Source organism: Plectrocnemia conspersa, unplaced genomic scaffold (genome assembly GCF_051122295.1).
Source record: "Plectrocnemia conspersa isolate PC_06_02 unplaced genomic scaffold, ASM5112229v1 ptg000012l, whole genome shotgun sequence".
NCBI classification, from domain to species: Eukaryota; Metazoa; Arthropoda; class Insecta; order Trichoptera; family Polycentropodidae; genus Plectrocnemia; species Plectrocnemia conspersa.
This window is the reverse complement of record NW_028277176.1, coordinates 20,097,645-20,116,584: the sequence shown is the minus strand read 5'-3', so window position 1 is coordinate 20,116,584 and position 18,940 is coordinate 20,097,645. Positions and strand designations below refer to the sequence as shown.

Here is an 18,940-nt window from a genome sequence, read left to right as displayed (position 1 = left end):
TTGTTGTACCTATTTTTGATCCTATGTAACATATGTGTAAATAACTTTGCATTTTGTTATCATATGTGCAAATTTATGCATTTTTTATTATTAAGCGTACTTGAATTAAATAGTCATTTTATGACATTTTTAAATAATAAATTATATGCAGATTAAACCCAAAAATACTTTTATACAATCTGAATGAATGAAATCATCTCATATTTATCATCAAACTATAATTATTAAATATTTCAATCTATTATATATATAATTATACGTTTAGTATAATTGCTCTTTAATAGCAATATTAATAAACTGTTTTGAAATTGTTAATATAATCCTATTTGGGATACTGAGTTGACTTGAAATATAAATAATAAATATTTAATTGGCTTATCATCATTATGAAAGTTAAAATAATTAAAAAAAAGAAATGCTAAATGTTTTCACAACAACAAAGTATTATTTTTTGTACAATTTAGTGCCATATTATGTATAGATTTATTTATTTTAGTTAAGCTTTACAGAAGGTCTATTTAGTATGATAAAAAAAATCTCAGATCATATTATATTATGACGAGCTTAATAAATTAGACCAATCTGTCGTCTAGAAAGCCTTATGCGTAGTCATTTTTGTTCTTAAATACTCTATATTTTTATATATTAGAACCAAGCAATGTTGAAATATAAAATTGCTTATTTTTTATTATTGTTAGTAAAAGAAAATACTTATTTTTTATCGAGAAGTAGTGTGAAACTTATGAATATTGGAATTGGATAAATAAATACGGAACGATATCATTTAGGTGCTTTTTTACCATGTGAAATTAATATGTTTAGCGTGGCTGCTTAATTTTAACTTGATTGCGGAAACGTCGATATTTTTATATAAAACATTTTTGTCAATAATTGTTAAAAAATGCCACAAAATTGTAGTTGCTTTTTGTGTGTATAGATTTTTCAGTTAATGTAATAGACATGTTATTATGCATAAATATGACAAATCATTATAGTCATATCATTACCGTTCAAGGAAAATTGGAAGATTGCATTAAATTTATTTATTTTTTACTATATAAAAAATCATATGAAAAAAAAAACAAAATATAAGCCATTAAAAACCTTATCCACTTTTCCTTGTAATGCCTAATATATTATGTAATGAAAAATTAATACATTGCAATAAACATGAACCACTAAAATTTTCAATATCAATCAATTTTTAAATGGCAATCAATGCCTCGCAAGTTGTTAATTATTCAATAACTGTTTCCGATGAATATAAGTACTTTTTCCTGTTGCTGTGAAAATGGTGCGTTTCAAGAACAACTTTGTACATAATCTGTTGAATATTTCAAATGTGATTTAATATTTGTATAAATAAAAAATGTCCCCGTCAATGATGTTACTTTACATGTACATGTAAGAAAATATATCATACAATTATTAAAATATCATTATTTTATTTTATTTCACTATAATATTCATCTAAAATATTTTGTATAAATAATTATATTGAATTAAAAAATATATAATATATCTAATAAGCTTATAAAACATTTTTACTATTATTAAACAGCAGTGTTTTGTATTGCCAAAGGCTTCACCCTTTTTTTTATTACACAACAAAATATTAAATGAATGAAAATACAGCTTGAAGATAAAAATAATGTATAAATTCATACTAATACCTAAAACAATATATAATATGAAGTACCTAACATATGTATAGGTAATATCTTAGTACATAAATTATGAAGTATGTGTATTTAGAAAAACAGTTTATAAAAGTAAAAATTTAAATATATCTAGGGAATTAAAGATTTGAGGCGATTGACATAAATTATAGCTGTATCCAATCCGCGAAACACTTGTTTTATGATTATATTTAAATAAACCAATTTTAAAGAAACCAAGATTTTTTATAATTTTAGAACAGACTGCCTAATGAACCTACAATATAATTATTTTCAACAGCTAGTGCAAAAATCATTCTTTAACGCATGATTATACGCTCTTTAATTGTTTGCTCTGTGTGCGACTGACCAAGTCGCCCTGAGGGTTATGTGGAATTTCAAAGGGCGGTATTGTTTTTTTATTCTCGAAGTATATTTATAAATATTATTATATTATCGTCCATTTCATTATTGTTATAGTTATTTATTATAATACTTGCCTTACATTTTTGCTTGTATTTTTTAATTTTATTTATTTCCAAAACCATTACTGTTTTATTTACTTTTAAAATTTGTTTTGTTTATTTTAATTCAGCCCTATTCTCAGTGGTTACATGAATTCTGTGTGTACTTGCTTTCATGCACTGATTTCAAAAAAAATTGAGTGAATTCGAGATTATTTTTTTAGAAAAGTTTGAAAGAGTTATCATGCTATAAACATCGTCACACTCGGATAGATATTTTGAAACCAGGGATGAATGTAAGCTAAAACTTTCTGAAACGCTATTTCTGTTTAAAACAGTGCATTTTATTATTGTGAAATGTTGTGAAAGTTAAGATTAGAATGTTTATTTCAATAACATAAATAATTTTACAAATATTATAAATATATACACTATACCTGTTTCTGGTTTATAGCCATTTTCATTTTTACAATTAGCTATAAATTGATAAAAAAAAAACAGGAATATAAAATAAAATGTTGGTGGTTATAATTTAAGGGGGGGAAACTAAAAATCCTTTACAATTCAAGCAAAAAATATAGGGAATTAATAATTTAATACAATAAATGAAGTGTTAGTTGTAGAACATTTCACTGAATATTTTGAACCATTGACATGCTGTATTTAGCCTCTAAAGCAATATGTACTTGTATTTAAATGTAAGGTTCTTTTTATGGTAATCACCGTAACACGAATGTGGGTTAGTGTGGTTTCGCAAACTATTTTTTTAATATTTTGTGAGAAAAATGTTCTTTAATTGTTGTTATTTGAAGGCTAATATGCATTTTTTTAAAGATTAGTGTAAAAATGTGTATTGTATATTATTTTTATAGCTTTATTTTTATTGACTTGCAATTTATAAAAAAATATACTATTACCAATGTTACTTAACACTGGGCAGGCATATGTTTGAATGGGGCTAATTGTTTTTTATATATATATTCTATTTTTATGGATAGTGCGCTCTTTCTATTAAATGACAGTCTAAGGGCCGCAATGGCGGCAAGCCCTTTTGAGCAAAGTTCTAAAATATGATCTCCTATTTGAGCTGTTGCGTGTAGCAAGCGCGGGTGGGCACACATACGCGAAATTAATTGAAATTTAAAATAAAATAAATAATTTTGATAACAAGAGAAAAGTGAAATTGGTACTGTTCCTATACTATTTTCACTCTTATACGATTACCGATACATCACTACCAACTACAGAATTTTATTTCGATTTAACAACACCCAAAACTAAACCGAATTTTATTCATCAAATATAAAAAGGTTGTTCATCTACATTCGCATTGTTATCTGGCCACAACTTCCGTTATTAATCTGATTTTTCTTGTGTACCTATAATAAGCGCACACCGTCTGCGAACCTAGCATAAAAGCGATCGTTTGTATCTCTGGGGTTGTAACTATCGACGAGGGAGATCAACGCATGCGTGACACATTGTGAGGGGGTGGATTTTTCATATTTGGGGCAGTTCTCAGCAGCCCTCCGGCTGGGTGGGTCGTCGCTCAAATCGCTCCCGTTTTTAGACACCTGTTGATAAAGCAAACAGTCTAAAATGGGGAATCAATTCAAGAATGTAGCGGCGATCGCTTGCATGAAGTCTCTGCTGATGGTTTTCAACATGATCTTCTGGGTGAGTAGCCGAGATTTTTTCAGATTTCTAGATAATGACGTGGCATGATATTTTCTTATTATTTTTTTTAATAATAATTTAAATTTAGCTTCTACTTACTCTTAATACAAATCGCTAATTAAGGAAAGTAGCCAAAATTTCATGACGATTTTCATTTAGAACACATCCATATGTTGAGCTTTTTCATAATATATTTTATTTATTTATTTATTTATTACAAACCTGATCATCATAACTTGACAGATTTTCATAATGCGTCATGATGCTTTTCTAGTAAAAAATAATAATTAAAACTACTAAATTTTTCTAATTTTTCTTACTGTATGTTGGAGAACATAAATCATCACTATCATTTGTCGGCTATCAATAACATATTTTAAAAAATTTAATTCTTAAAAATAATATGCGTGAGTTATTTTCTATTTGTAGAATTACAAAATATATAAAATTCCTATCATTGATATATCAATACTTAAGAAACTACTAAAACTATATTTAGTGCCACAGGTCCCGTGATTTAAAAAAACTGTCCCAAAATATATAAAAATTTTCGTTATGTGACCTAACATATTGTTGAGTTTTCGTATCATATGATTTCTCTCCACCTCAATTTCAAATATACAATTGCCATTTATTGTCAAGATAATTCTCTATAATGTATCATATTATTCAAATGATGGTAAATCCTGAAAAATCGTAAATAAATATTATATATTCTATAAATAAATGTATTGCACCTTTATATGAGATCTAATTTAAACGTCAATACTATTAAATGTAATATATACACAAAGTTTGAGAATCACTGGCGAATGCGCTAGATCTATGACGCAATTTGTGTTCATAAGAATTATATGATATAGCCCTAAGTGATATTTCATGGGTCTAATTAACCAAATATAATATGTTAAATTTATACTAATGATTGTGAACATATTATGAACTATTACGTCACGCAGCAAAAAACATTTTTTAACAATAGCTTAAAAAAACTGAAAGTATATTGAAATAAGGGATATCTACTATAATCGCTACTTATATTATCCTGGATAAAAAGGTTACATTAGATGATAATTTAAAGTAGTGAGAAATGATGCTTAAAAAACAAATAGTATGCCATCCGTTGTCACTGATTAACTCATTAAAAAAACATATAATAAACGCTTAAAGAAGTTACGAAATTAAATATTATTGAAAACTCGTGCGTTGGTTGCTGAAAAGATTTCTATAATAATTGAATTAATAATCGTTCTTAATATCGCCAAATACATTTTAAAGCATGGGGTTTTTGTTTCATCACATCGCCATGATCTACAATATATTATCACAATATTTCTGTACACTTTATTCTAAATAATATGTTATAATATTTTTTTATTCAATTTCATAAAAATATTCTTAGTAAAATATAAATCCTAATTATAAAAAAATTTAAGTTGAAATTTGCAATACCGCTGGGAAAACGCGTCATATAGTGCGCGTGGTATAAATAATTTCGTGGCATTTAATTAAGCGATTGCGGATGCGCACATTTATACAAATTATTTTACTCGTTTGAATACTTACGTTGATTACTTCATAAAAAAAGACTTGAGCTATTTGAATAATTTAATAAACAGAAAAAAAGGGACGTCATTTAAGGGGAGGGGCAAAAAAAATCTCCAGCCTAATTTGCTGGTTGACGTTCTTATGCGTAATATTTACTACAATCGTTACAACTATATACCTATTTACGTTAAGACAGTCAGTTCGAATGCTATCCATTATTCATAACTGAGAAAGATATGAAGTTTGGTTTTACGCCTCTACTATTAGCTGTAAAGCACACGATATGGATATACGTTCGATATACTTGTCATTACTCCGAATGATTAATAAATATAAAAAAAATATAGTAATGATTTTAATTTCAATAAGTTAATGCAAAATATAAACAAGAATAATGATACGTATATCCGTATTGTGCGCTTTAGAGCTAAAGGGGCGTAGACCAAAATTGCCATCTCATAATAATAAAATTGATAGCTCTCGAACTGACTGTTTTAACGCAAATACAGTATATTACAGTTATAGATTATTCATGAAGACTGTTAATGGACCATAACATATAACACATACATACGCTGCAAATACCGACCTCCTGATTTACAATTTTATAATTATTATTAGGTATTTAATTTAATACAGCAACAGTGAAGTTAGCTAATTCACAATGTTTTCAAAATTAGTGAGGTTACCATAAATATCGTATTTTACTCTTCTTTCTTGTGTTTATTATATGTCCAGTATAGGAGTGTAGTACCTAGTTGGATTACTAGTTAATACAATAATAAAGTTGTATTTGAAATATTTATTTTTAATTTTGAAGTTTCTTCCCTTTGACCTTAATCTCCTATTTTTTACTGCATCCTTTCTCCTTACTACTGTATCCCGTATCCTTTCTCGGTATTTATGGCAACCCTGAAATTTAGTGCGGTTTCTGTTGATTTTTGAATGGGTACTATTTTAATTTAAATATTAATTTAGTGATTTATTTAATAATACTCTCATATTTTTATAGAATTTATTTTTATTATTAGTGTATAAACATTATAATAAAAAAATATTTATTAAAATTGTTATAACAGTGCTTCAAAGCTTTCAGTCTTTAAAATATTATTTATTTATAACATATATAAAACATAGCCTTTATATTATTATATCTAGCTTTCCGGATTATTAACACTGGCCGTCGGACTATGGGCTGAAGTGGAACTCTACAAATACATGGAACTTTCGGCAGACTTTTCCGATACTATACCCTATGTGTTGATCGGAATTGGCGGACTGATAGTTTTGATATGCTCATTATCATGCACTTGCACCATTAAAGGACAACCTGTGTTACTATATACGGTAAATATATATCTATATTTATACCATTAATTATTATAAAATTTTCAATAACAATATATTTTTAGTATGGTGGATTTTTGGCTGTGATCTTGGTTCTTCAACTGGGCGTCGAAATATCGATCCACGCATATAAACACAAACTGGTCGAAGGATTCGACCGTGGACTCAATCAAAGCTTTATCAATTACAATTCAGGAAATAATTTCAACAGTGCTGACTTTGATTTCATGCAATCTACGGTAATTATAGTTTATAAATATCATATATATGTATATATACTCTAGTTAATCTCAGTATTTACAAAAATAATTTATTATAAGAATGGCTGAGCTTTACGATAATGCATTATTAGAACAACTAGAGTATATATTCATATCACATTATAAGACTTAAGCTAAAATTAATTTTAAAATGTTCTAGCTTCATTGCTGCGGAATACATAACTACTCAGATTGGTTAAAATCAGTCCCTGCTCATCCGGTACCTCACTCTTGCTGCAAAGATCAAATGACTTGCATCACTCTAAACACTGACGATATTTATACTGATGTAATTATGTCGATTATATTATAATATTTATAAAACAATTACATTATAATTTTATTGCAGGGATGCTACACTATAATCATAAGTTACATCGAAAAAAATATAAATTGGCTATTGGGCATCGCAATCGGCATATCTATGTTTCCGCTGATAGGAATATTTCTATCATGCTGTCTGGCGAATTCCATCAAGAAGGCCAAGTACGACACGATGTCTTAAAGGATAACGAGATGGAAATTTGAGAAAAATATATATTTTTATTTCAAAGATGAGTCAAGTCGATAATGTTTAATATTTTACGTTGACATAAAGTTCGGAGTCGAACTTTAAAATAATTTACATTTGAATTATACAATGTTACCCCATAAATATGTTCGAATTTAAACTAATTAAAACATCCGATTAATCACTGTCTTCATTTTTCGCTTTGGCGCTTTCCGCTTCCTCGTTTTCTTCCTTATAATAACGATACTCCGGCTTCAACTCCCACATGTTCTTGTGCGGATTTTTCAAATTATAATTACACACTTCTTTAAGAATTTCTTTTAAATACACAATAGGTTGCCTCGTTATCTGTAAGAATAATTAATCATTATTATAATATAACATATAAAGAATAAGTTATCTATTCTTTAGATGTATTAATATGATTGTTCACGTTAATAATCTCAAATATTCAATAAGCCCAACTCAACAATGTTTTTTACAATAAGTTTGCCTACAGAAATCTGAGAATTGGACTATGTACAAAAAATTGTTAGTATTCAGTCAATCAAGTCATGAAACCCATCACGAGTCGTATTTCGTACTCGTTAAATGATATGGGTTAGTTTTCTGAATATTTTAAACATTTTTGACCAGTAGTATTAATTTTTACAGTGAATTACATTTCTAACCTTGTCAAACTTTTGTTCGACACAAACAGGAAGCAAACATGTGCGACTTCGAGACACATATGTTAAATACCAGATTGAAATGAGCGAGAAACTAAACTTTTTATAAACATATTATTCTATATTTTCATTGTATCTTTTTAATATTTTTATTTGTCTTAAAATAATTTATATTTATTAAAATTATTGCAAATAATGTGTTTTTCTTTTATTTTTAACGCAAGGTAATAAAAAAAAATACAATACAAAAACCGATTTCACTGATTACCTACTGTGTTAAGTAAATGTTAAGCAAAGCAAAATAGTTTCAAGTACAAAAAATACACATCACAACTGCTACAAGAACCGGAAACGACTTCAGAAATTATATATCTAGCGTAGTAAAAGACTAATCAGATTTAGACACTAATAAAATCTGCATATTCATCAAAAAACAAGATATCTTGGGTTAGGATTTCTACTTCTTTCTGCCTTATTCACTAGATGTCTGTGTATTATTTTCGAAGCTCCTAATGTAAAAAAAACTACACTAAAACCAAAGTTAGGTTGAGAGAACGGTCAGCTCGACTTTGCTCCGATACAACAAAGGCTACACTGCAGTAATATAAAAATACGAATAATGCATTTATATAAATTGAATAAAAAAAATAATACCTTCTGTAAGTCCTTAATATTATAATATTGATGCTTTTCAAAAGCTGCAAACAGCATATTGAGAACGGCTTCTTTGTCATCTCTGGCTTTTTTGCCTTCAGCCTTCTTCTTTTCTTGATATTCAATCTAAAAGAGATAATATAATTATAGCAAAATATAATATATATTTATAAAAAATGTATTTTCGATGATTAGATAATCTTACATTATGCTTATGATCGGAGACAGGTTTGAAATTTTGCACGACTTTGTCGTATTGCTGCACTTGTCTCTGCGGAACGGAAGCCTTTCGGATCGACTCCTGCTTGAGCTTCATGTAGCAATTGTCGGCATAGGGCCTGCACTCTAACTTTTGAACGATACGCCCCTCCATGAAGAGCTTCTCGGCTTCCGTAGCAGCGGCGTCGGGGGCCGAGTTGGGCTGGTGAGAGAATACGCCCAGGGTCTGCCTGGTGACGGTGGACACGTCGAGGCGATGCATGCGCGGTAAAGGTTGACCGGGGGGCGCCAAGGCGCAGGCCGCTTCGGACAGGGTGAGAGCCACGTGCGTACCTTTGGCCCCCTGGCCAGCTTTGCGGGTTATGCGAAGTCTGCCGACCTCCAGAGACGAAGGCGCCGCTTGCCAGACTCCCATTAAGTACTTCGGCACCTTGACCAGCCACACGCCTCGTCCCGCGTTCGAAAGTTCCAATTGGCCGTCCTCAGACATTTTTACGTCCGGCACCTTTACCTCCGTCATTTTCACGTCGGACATGACTAACTGTCAATGCGTCAGTGTTGCCAGAGCGAGTAAACATAATAGGTATCAACCGTCGAGAGATAGAAATATTTTTAATCTTTCCTTATCTGTGATATGTAATAATTTAAATATCTATATAAATACAATAAATATTTAGCCATTAAATAAAATAATAATAACCACTCATCGGTGCAGCAGAGATATTTAGTCAAAAATCGAGGATAAATTCACCAATACAATCAAACGTATTCTGAGGTGCATTTTTGCAAACCCTCTTTCAGCAGCAACAAAGAGAGGATTCAGTCGAGCGAAAGGGAATATAACTCACCGATCGGGCAAAGACGATGTAGGAAGAGTTAAAATAAACGTTCTTCTGTCGTTCAATTACAATGCTTTTTTTACTAAATCTGCTGATAGGAGTATGAAATACTTTCGACTGAATATTTATATCTTATAGGCATCATTAAAAACCATAATATCCATAAGCTCCATAAATATTATATGTCACCCGTGCGCAATAATATTTTGTCTCCTAGATCAACTCCGCCTTTTGTTCTGTTATAAAAATTAATCACCGGTGGTCGTTCGTTATAAATTAATTATTTATCACGAATGGCAGCACCGCCTTGCGAGCTGTCAGACGATAACGTAAACGAGTTTAAAAACATTGTTATTGTTTCAATATGCTATAAATATTCGCCGGACCTCTGATCCCCCGTCGGCTCGTATCTTTTTCAATACATTCGCCCGAAACGCAAAATGTATGCTATATCAATTATCGGATAACCTTATCGACGTTTATGCGCGCATTTGCATGAAATAGTATCGTTCAATATAGGTTATGAACACATAAAATTAGAAATATTCAGCCTTGGCGTTTGGTAAACAAAGAACATATTTTAAGGATAGTTTAAGATCGTTATTAAAGTAATGGCTGCTGTTCATTGGAGCTCCGAGCTTTCAAAATGGGAATTCAGAGAGCTTCAAGCTACGTCCATGGCCATAGACTGGTCGGGAAATCACGTTTTATTGGCTGGTAAAAGATGTTTGGCCATCAAAAACCTCAATCTCGAAAGTGAAGCTAACGAAACTGTTAAAAAAATACCACGCCAGAGTAAATATGATGTGGCCGGAGCTGAATGGTGTCAAACTTCACAAGGACAGCGCTTTTGTGCAATATCTGTAAATTAAAACGACAAAATGTATTTAGATTATAACTAATTATAACTATTGACATCAATTTCATGTTTCAGAGCAATCAAAGAGTGGATATATACCATTGGAGAAACGGTGAACTCACCGGTATTCACACATTGAGGGGTCACACGAGAGTCGTGAGTGACACGCATTGGCACAGAGAAGATCATAATCTTTTCGCCACTTGCTCCATCGATACGTTCACGTATCTTTGGGATTTACGAGATTCGAGAAAACCTGTGCTCTCATTATCGGCTGTCGGTAATTTCATTTATAATAATATCTTGTCCAGTCACGGTGTTTATTTTATCTCACTATTTTGTTTTAACATCCATATTTTTCTTGCAGCTGGTGCATCTCAGGTTCAATGGAATAAAGTTTCTAGTCATCTTCTCGCCACAGCTCACGACGGAGACGTTAAACTTTGGGATAAACGCAAAGGTTGCTCTCCTATACAATACATATCGGCTCATCTAAGTAAAATTCATGGCTTAGATTGGAGTCCTCATCACGAATATCAATTGGTGACGTCCAGTCACGATGGAACTATCAAATATTTCGATATCAACAATCCGAGGAGAGTCGAAACCACAATCACGACAAACTATCCAGTGTGGAGAGCTATATATACTCCATTTGGAAGCGGTTTGGTCACTATGGGTGTCGGATGGGGCGGTGTGACGCGAGGAGATCAGGCGGGAGTAGTCGGAATGTGGGTAAACAGCGTTCTCGCTCATCGTCTCATAGGTCACTCGGACGTAGTTCTCCAAATGCAATGGAGGCCGAACGTCACACCGTCCAATTATCAATTGATCACGTGGGCTAGGGATCAGACGTTGCGTATGTGGTCAATGCATCCTTCTCTGTTGAAGATGTGTTCGCATTATTTACCTGATGATACTGATATAGAAGATGACGCTTTAAGTGAAAGTATGTATAAAATATTTTTAAATATATTTATAATTAGTGATACCCAATTTTGTTGACAAAATATTTATATTAATTTCTTCCGATAATTGCTTATATATTGTAATTATCAAATTTAATATGTAAGTGTATCGCCAAGAAATTCTTAAATATAAACATTTTATTTGAATTATTCACACAACAAGATAACATTCGTATAACAGAATCATTTTCATATTATAAGTGCATAGTAAAACAGGTGGCTCTCGACTTTTACACAATTCGCTATTTCGCACATATTTAAAAATTTAATTTCTTAAATATTTTTGTCGATAATGCAAAAATTGTTCGCTTCCATGCATATGTTAAATTTTGAAAACAAGAATAAAATTAAGGAATACATTAAAAATTGTTAAAATATATCTTTAAAGATTGTTTCCAAAAGACAGCATAGTGATAGATGGTATGGAGAGATCTTTGTCATCATGGATTGATGAGCAACGTCAAAACGATGTCCCTCTGAGTTTTTCAATTATTCAAGCTAAGGCTCTTAGTTTGCATGAAGATTGGAAGACTAGATTAAAAGAAGATTCTAACACGGTGTTTGCAAGTAATGGTTGGTTCGACGAATTTAAAATAAGGTATTTTTTACATAATATTAAATTCACTGGATAATCGGCTGATGCAGATAAAGATGCTGCAAAATGATTTATTTTCTCATTATCCAAAATTATTGTAAATGGAGAATATTCTCCTAGCCAAATATTCAAAACTATAATACATGGAACGCAATAAACAATATTGGAGACTCGTGGGCTGAAATAAAAAAGTCAACAATGAAAGGTTCCTGTAAACAATTATGCCCACAAATGATGAGTGATTTTATAAATTCTAAAGAAACTGGAAACTATCACAAATGAAATAGTTCGCCTTATGAATGAACTAAACATGGACATTAACAACAAAGATATTAATGAGTTTATTGAATCTAACTCAGTACCTCTGTCAAATGAATACTTAATTGAGCAACAAGAGTTAAATGAAATACACATCGAAAGCGAGGAAGAAGAAACTGATAAGATCGTTAAGACTTTGACAATCAAAAATATGAATGAAACCTTCATGCATCTTGATAAATTTTTGACTGCCATGGAAAAATGTGATCCCAATGAAGAACGAATATCTCAAATACGTAGAGAGATTGAGAAAAACGCAGCATACGTAGGGAGATTGAGAAAAACGCAGAAAAAAGGGCTGTATTCAACTAACTCTTGACAAGTTTATAAAGAAAACGCCTAAAAGCAGTTAAACACACATCGTTAACTAAATTGTGTATATTAAAATGTAAACAAATATTTTTAATAAATTATAGATAAATATTTTAGTTTTTTATCCCTCTACTTTCAACCACTCACATTTGCACACATTTTCAGTAACCAATTATGTGCGAAAGTCAAGGGCTGCCAGTATATATTTTTACCTTTTGTAAAAATAATTTCCATTTATGAGTCATTCTTCATCCACACTGCTGGATTCATTTATATACTGTTAATTTTTCCCGCCTGTGTGACACATGTTGGCCGCCAATCCAATAAAACATTTTTATTATTAAAACACTCACCCGTCACTCCTGACTATCTTACCTTTCACACAAACCTGTTTTATTTCTTTGTATATTATAACTATAGTTTTACATTAAATAATATCGAATTTTTATTTTATTACTTTTAGCAATGAGTTACATGTCAACAGGTGAAATGAACGAATCAAATTCAGTAGAAAATAATGACATAAAAATGGTATTTTTTAATAATTAATGTTTTATGCTTATGATATAACATAATAGTTACTAATTTATAATCTTTAGGTGAAACTGCCACCTCAAGAGCCACAGCAACTCTTATCTGACGAACTGGAACGTATAAAAGACTTGGAATCTACGCTAGAAAATCTAACAGTTCAAGACGTAGACCTTGACCATAAAACTTGCCAAGTTAAAATAGAATTAAATAGTCATATTGCAATTCTACGCATTTCTTTTACCAATACGTATCCCAGCGACCAAATGATTCCAAAGTTTTCGTGGCTCTCTGGCACGAACCTCGATTCTAATTCGACGATTAAAATTTTACAAGCCATCAACTTTGCAGCGTATCAAAAAGCCCGTCAGCAGAGTCCATGTGTTGAATTTTGTCTGAAGACGCTTTGCAATTATCTAAAGCAGGTATTCTATTCTAAGATATATTTTTAAATATTACGTTAAATAAATTATATATTTTATTAGATTCCAATGAAGCTAAAAGAAGATGGCAGCTCAAATAAATTGAATGAAGCTATTTTAAATTCTGAGGGTAGTGAAAGTAATACCAACAGCGATCACTGCATTCCGTTTCCACGCACGTGCGGTGTCAGATGGTGCGGAGTAGGAATGCTCGTCGTTTTTAATAGACCGCCGAATGCCAAAAGAATGTCTTTGAAATCTGAAAGCACCACTCCTAGATCGTTATCTTCGCTTTCGACTCCGATGTTGATTAATAGCAATTTTAGGTCACATTCTCCTAATCTGACGACCTCTCCGTCGCCAACCAATCATTTCTTGAATCATCTTAATAATCATAGATCTTCAACTTATTCTATAACGGCGTTGTATTTCCACGATCGATGGGTATAATTATCAATAAATGATTTACATAAAGAAATGTAAATTTTATTGTTTATATATTTTATTTTAATAGAAAACCCCATCGAGAAGAATCGCATCATTATGTCATATATCACCGAAGATTACGCTCTACTCTGTGGATGAGTTATTTCAAATAAATAAAAGTTTAGCTGAAAAGTATATAATTAATAATGATTCTGTATCAAGTAAGATAGTTTTTATTTTATTATACTAATATTTTAAATCTGTACTAATTTTGTAAGGTCTTGTGCGATTTAAGATATGTGCGAACACAACGCAAGAGTGGCAGAATCCTTTGGAAGATTAGATTTAATGCAGGCTTGGCAATTATCTGCCTTAACAGCAGAGAATTTAGAACAGCAAAAAAACAGCTACGACCAAAGTTGTCTGCCTTTTCCACCCGATAAAGATAACTCGATTAACTGGTCTTTACATCCGTTTGGATCGAATATGTTGCAATCTTTGTATGTTTAAAATCTTCCGACTTATTCTTTAAACATTTATATGTGATTGATATTTTTTTATTTGCTTATTGTTTTAGAATAAATCATTATGCAAAAATATCCGACATCCAAATGGCGGCTATGCTTTGTTGCGCTTTCAGCGCTTATTACGGAACTTACCTGACAAGGAGTAAATCGAGTGATTTATCAACCAATTCAAATGTAAGTTGGACTTTTAACTACATTAATCTATTATTTATTAAAATTCTCAATGTATATTCAGGGCAGTGGGAGTTCACCTTATGTCGAAATGAGCCTCGTGGGCTGGTCATCAGATTCTATTATAAAACCAGGTCGTCCTAGTTCATGGTCTGATTCTACGGATTTTAATCCTAGTTATCATGAGTATTCTTCTCAGTGCGTCGAAAAAAATCCTGAGAATGTTTCGACGCCAATCTTAGACTCGTTCACTATAAATTTATATCAATGCTATATGAAAGTTTACGCTGATATCTTGCATCGATGGAATTTGTTGGACGCCAGAACTGAAGTATGCATTCAATTCAGTTATAATTACATAATATGTATAATTATTAATTATTGCTTAAAGGTTATGAAACACGTCACAAACAATGAAGAAATAAAGCACAGTGGCATCGAATTGGTATGTGAATGTCAGATCTGCAAAAAAATTATCAAAGGCAGCTTTTGCGCAATGTGTTCGACAGTTGTGTTGAATTGCGTGGTGTGCAGTATCGGCGTCAGGGGCTCAGCAAACGCGTGCATGATTTGCGGACATGGAGGCCACACAAAGCATTTGGAAGAATGGTTCAACAAGTTTGACGTATGTCCCAGTGGATGCGGATGCAGATGTCTGCACGAATCGGGAAACTTCCTAGAACTATCGACAAAGTCAAATAGAGGTTCGTTTAATCCTTGTGTTAAATATATATTAAATTTTATATAAAAAGTCTATTATGCTATCTTATTTTCAGGTGTATTATTTTCTCGAGTGGGAAAACATGCTCGGCTGATTCAAAACATAATGCAAGATTTTGAATGAATACGTTTTTAATAAAAAGAATAGCATATTCTTTATTTTAACCTCATTTTGCTAGGTGTTTATATACAATGCATTTATTTATATTTTATGTATAGAATTATTTTAAATAAAATAATATATAAGGTTAAGTCAAACAAAAATATGAAAAAGCCTCCATAGCATTTAATATAGGTTTTCATGCACTTAGAAAGTGCATCAATACCTCTAGAAAATAATTATTTTGACTGAGTGTAGTCACTCTTGTATTGCCTTCTGAACGTCTTTGTCAGAACTAATTATCTCCTTAAGCCATAAAGATGTATAATATGTTCAAATGACTCTTGCAGATCTTGTATCATTGCGATTGTCTAGCCTGTCGATATTTATTTGTCATACTGGTGAGAGTTTCTCCCGAGCCACAAAATTTGTCCTTATTCATACCGAAAGTTGTATGTGAAATATCAAATGTAAATGTTTATTCATAGGAAACTTCACTTTGTATAACTGCAGAACATCACAGAAGACAGGATGGCTAGTATCTACCTTTTTTGAACTCTGATGTTTAACGACGGGTTCTATAGTATCTAGTCACAAAATTTAAAGCTTATTTTGCTACCACCTATAGAATGAATGTTTGTAATATATGAAATTAATTTTTCCCTTGAATATAAATCAAACCATCTTTTTGCACACAAATATACACTTGTGGAGATTGTGATATAACACTAAATTTTATTTAAACCACATTAGCTGCTAAAATCCGTCGATGGCTGAAGTTAAAAATGTTATTACATTTCTTTGTAAATTAATTTTGTTAAATAAAAATAAAACACATTTTACATGTAAATTATTTAGGTTTCAGTTTTAATTTTACGCTAGCTACAGATTGAAAACTATTGATAAAAGTTATTATATTTTTTCTTTTAACTTTGCGTTTCACGAAATTCTTGCATAACTGCCTGTTGTCATGCTGCAGACGGTAAAAAAACAACCACCCATCGGTTAAGTGTTACCTACTCAAATAACTAATGGTAAAGCATTGCTCCATTTTAGTGGATTATTTTAGGCTATTGGTGTGGTTTCATGTAACACGTCTGATTCGTATTGTCATTTGTAGCATGGTGCCAATTTATAGACAATAGAAAAGTGTTTTAAAAATTTTCGTTTGACTCACCCTCTTATTGTAATATATGTCTAATACTCTAATGGATTGGATTATTTATAATAAAGATCATTTTTGTACTAAAAAAGTTTATTATAAATATTGTATAAAACAAAGCAAATTAGCATTTATATTTTTAATAAATATATATATGTTATAATATAATAATAATAATAATTAAAGCAATATTTATGGTAACGCATTTTATTGTAAATAAGTTCATAATATAAATATGTTTAATGCTTGTAATGATTTATTGCATATTCTTAATAAACTTCATGATTTTTATAATTATATTTATTTAGAAATTTCAAAACAACTTATAAAAAATAAGAGTACACAAAAGGAACTATATTTAACAATTTTCAAAAATTGATGCTTCAATTATAATAATAGTTTAAAATTCCCAAATTTTAATAACAATAATTTTTGACTGAAAGTCAGCCAACTCTAAAGCATATTGCATTTCTTTCTCCGAATATTTTTCTTTGCACAAACATACCAATAAACTGTCAGAATCAACGTATAAAAAAATCAATGCATTGAAATTTTTGTAATCCATTTAATTAAAACATAAAACAGTTTTTAGCTGCTTCTCGACATATGTCACCTATGGAGCTAGCAGGTTTGCAGATTAAGGCATCGATTATGTATAATAGCTGCTGCTAACACCAAAAAACTGATCAGAACATGCATAAAAACGACAATTCCAAGCACCATAAATTATTTTAATATATGTAATTACTATTTATATAATTCATCTTACATTTTTTCAGCACACTTTTGCAAATCAACCCAAGATAAAAATAGTAGGCAAGGAAAAAATACATTCTTCGACAGTCATCAACAACTGTGTCAATCTTTTTTTATTTATTGTTATAATAAATTTGGTGCATCGAATTCAGAGATGTGACTATACAGGTACAGTTAATGATTCCAACTACTCACAAAAATAGTTTGTATGGATAAAATTTCAATTTTAGACGTTCAACATTTTCAGTCCGTTAATTTGGCAGCCGTTTCTATATTTTTCTTCCAAGCTTTCTAGCACACCTTACAAAAGAAAAACATTCAACTATATAATATATTATTACTAACTGCTCAATTATTTAACGGACTAAAAATGCCAAATACAAGACTCGGCGAAAACCGATACATAATCATTTTACGTTCACTAAAAGCTAGATTGATGTTAAAATATATAATGTATGATTAATTGTTTCTATTGCTCTTTGTACATGTAGAGATATATGATTTTTTACAACGTTTCGTCAAACTGTTATACATAATTTATTATATAACTTTTTGCATGGATATTTCCATTGATTTGCACAACCATCAAACAATCTCAAAGAAGAAGATTGCTTAATAATATCTAAACTAATTATATATCATGAACATCATAAAAAATAAAGTAAAAGGTAATAAATAATCTATGGACCCAATTGAATGTTTTTATTGCGTGAGCCAAATCATACAATAAAATAACACTGTACTACAATATTTTTGCCACAAAGATTAGATAACTTGTTTTTCACTGATTTAAACTCTATTTCCTGTTTTTCCTGAAAGGTGTTGTATTATAAACATGGTCGATTTTACTCTCGAAAATAACTCTTTTTAAACCTGCTTTGGCAAAACAATTAAAAATATTTTTTAATAAATTATTAATTTGTATTTTATGATTGATTATGATATACTAAGGGTACTGAATTACAATAATGATTTTTAATGTATCATAAAAAAGCACGATTTTCTGTATAAAACCCTTACTTAAAAAAATATTGTTTAGTTGTTACAAAAAATAATATTTTTTGATTTTTGTCTACCGGAAAATTTTTATAACGTTGGACAAAAAAAATTACTTTTATAAATGCATAGTTAAAATATAGAGCTCAAAACTTAGCTGTAAATGATTCCTGTAGCTTATATATTATAATAAATTTAAGATTATTTTTTTCCTGTAGCTTATATATTATAA

General features: G+C 30.5%; 3 protein-coding genes across 4 annotated transcripts; 2 read left to right on the top strand and 1 right to left on the bottom strand.

The window, feature by feature from the left end:
- The first annotated feature begins 3,512 nt into the window (after positions 1-3,512).
- Positions 3,513-7,646, top strand: LOC148228538 (tetraspanin-7-like). The gene is made up of 5 exons (XM_088199734.1): positions 3,513-3,799; positions 6,506-6,694; positions 6,760-6,933; positions 7,115-7,243; positions 7,304-7,646. The coding sequence occupies exons 1-5, from the start codon at positions 3,722-3,724 to the stop codon at positions 7,457-7,459; spliced, it is 726 nt and encodes a 241-aa protein (XP_088055860.1). The 5' UTR covers positions 3,513-3,721; the 3' UTR covers positions 7,460-7,646.
- TfIIFbeta (transcription factor TFIIFbeta) lies at positions 7,478-9,563 on the bottom strand. Its single transcript, XM_088199733.1, has 3 exons — positions 8,993-9,563; positions 8,788-8,913; positions 7,478-7,813 (listed from the first exon to the last, which is right to left on the bottom strand). Exons 1-3 carry the CDS (start codon positions 9,539-9,541, stop codon positions 7,643-7,645), a joined length of 846 nt encoding a protein of 281 aa, XP_088055859.1. The 5' UTR covers positions 9,542-9,563; the 3' UTR covers positions 7,478-7,642.
- Positions 9,564-10,120: 557 nt separating this feature from the next.
- Positions 10,121-18,587, top strand: Wdr59 (WD repeat domain 59). Of its 2 annotated transcripts, XM_088199207.1 has the most exons (12): positions 10,121-10,708; positions 10,780-10,984; positions 11,072-11,653; positions 13,361-13,428; positions 13,497-13,853; positions 13,914-14,294; positions 14,365-14,497; positions 14,572-14,776; positions 14,854-14,977; positions 15,039-15,305; positions 15,366-15,678; positions 15,751-18,587. In XM_088199207.1, exons 1-12 carry the CDS (start codon positions 10,457-10,459, stop codon positions 15,816-15,818), a joined length of 2,955 nt encoding a protein of 984 aa, XP_088055333.1. In that variant the 5' UTR covers positions 10,121-10,456; the 3' UTR covers positions 15,819-18,587. The 2 variants fall into 2 exon arrangements, with proteins under 2 accessions (XP_088055333.1, XP_088055334.1); XM_088199208.1 differs by lacking the exons at positions 14,854-14,977; positions 15,039-15,305; positions 15,366-15,678; positions 15,751-18,587 and having other exon boundaries at positions 14,555-14,776.
- The last annotated feature ends 353 nt before the right edge of the window (positions 18,588-18,940 follow it).

Bases quoted from the DNA above. Each gene is read 5' to 3' on its own strand.
- LOC148228538 (XM_088199734.1), top strand. From the start codon at position 3,722: ATGGGGAATCAATTCAAGAATGTAGCGGCGATCGCTTGCATGAAGTCT. The intron at 3,800-6,505 runs GTGAGTAGCCGA...TATTATATCTAG, and splicing joins TTTTCAACATGATCTTCTGG to CTTTCCGGATTATTAACACT. The intron at 6,934-7,114 runs GTAATTATAGTT...AAAATGTTCTAG, and splicing joins TTGATTTCATGCAATCTACG to CTTCATTGCTGCGGAATACA.
- TfIIFbeta (XM_088199733.1), bottom strand. From the start codon at position 9,541: ATGTCCGACGTGAAAATGACGGAGGTAAAGGTGCCGGACGTAAAAATG. The intron at 8,914-8,992 runs GTAAGATTATCT...TATCTCTTTTAG, and splicing joins TCTCCGATCATAAGCATAAT to ATTGAATATCAAGAAAAGAA. The intron at 7,814-8,787 runs GTATTATTTTTT...TTATTCTTACAG, and splicing joins ATATTAAGGACTTACAGAAG to ATAACGAGGCAACCTATTGT.
- Wdr59 (XM_088199207.1), top strand. From the start codon at position 10,457: ATGGCTGCTGTTCATTGGAGCTCCGAGCTTTCAAAATGGGAATTCAGA. The intron at 10,709-10,779 runs GTAAATTAAAAC...TTCATGTTTCAG, and splicing joins AGCGCTTTTGTGCAATATCT to AGCAATCAAAGAGTGGATAT. The intron at 13,854-13,913 runs GTATTCTATTCT...ATATTTTATTAG, and splicing joins TTTGCAATTATCTAAAGCAG to ATTCCAATGAAGCTAAAAGA.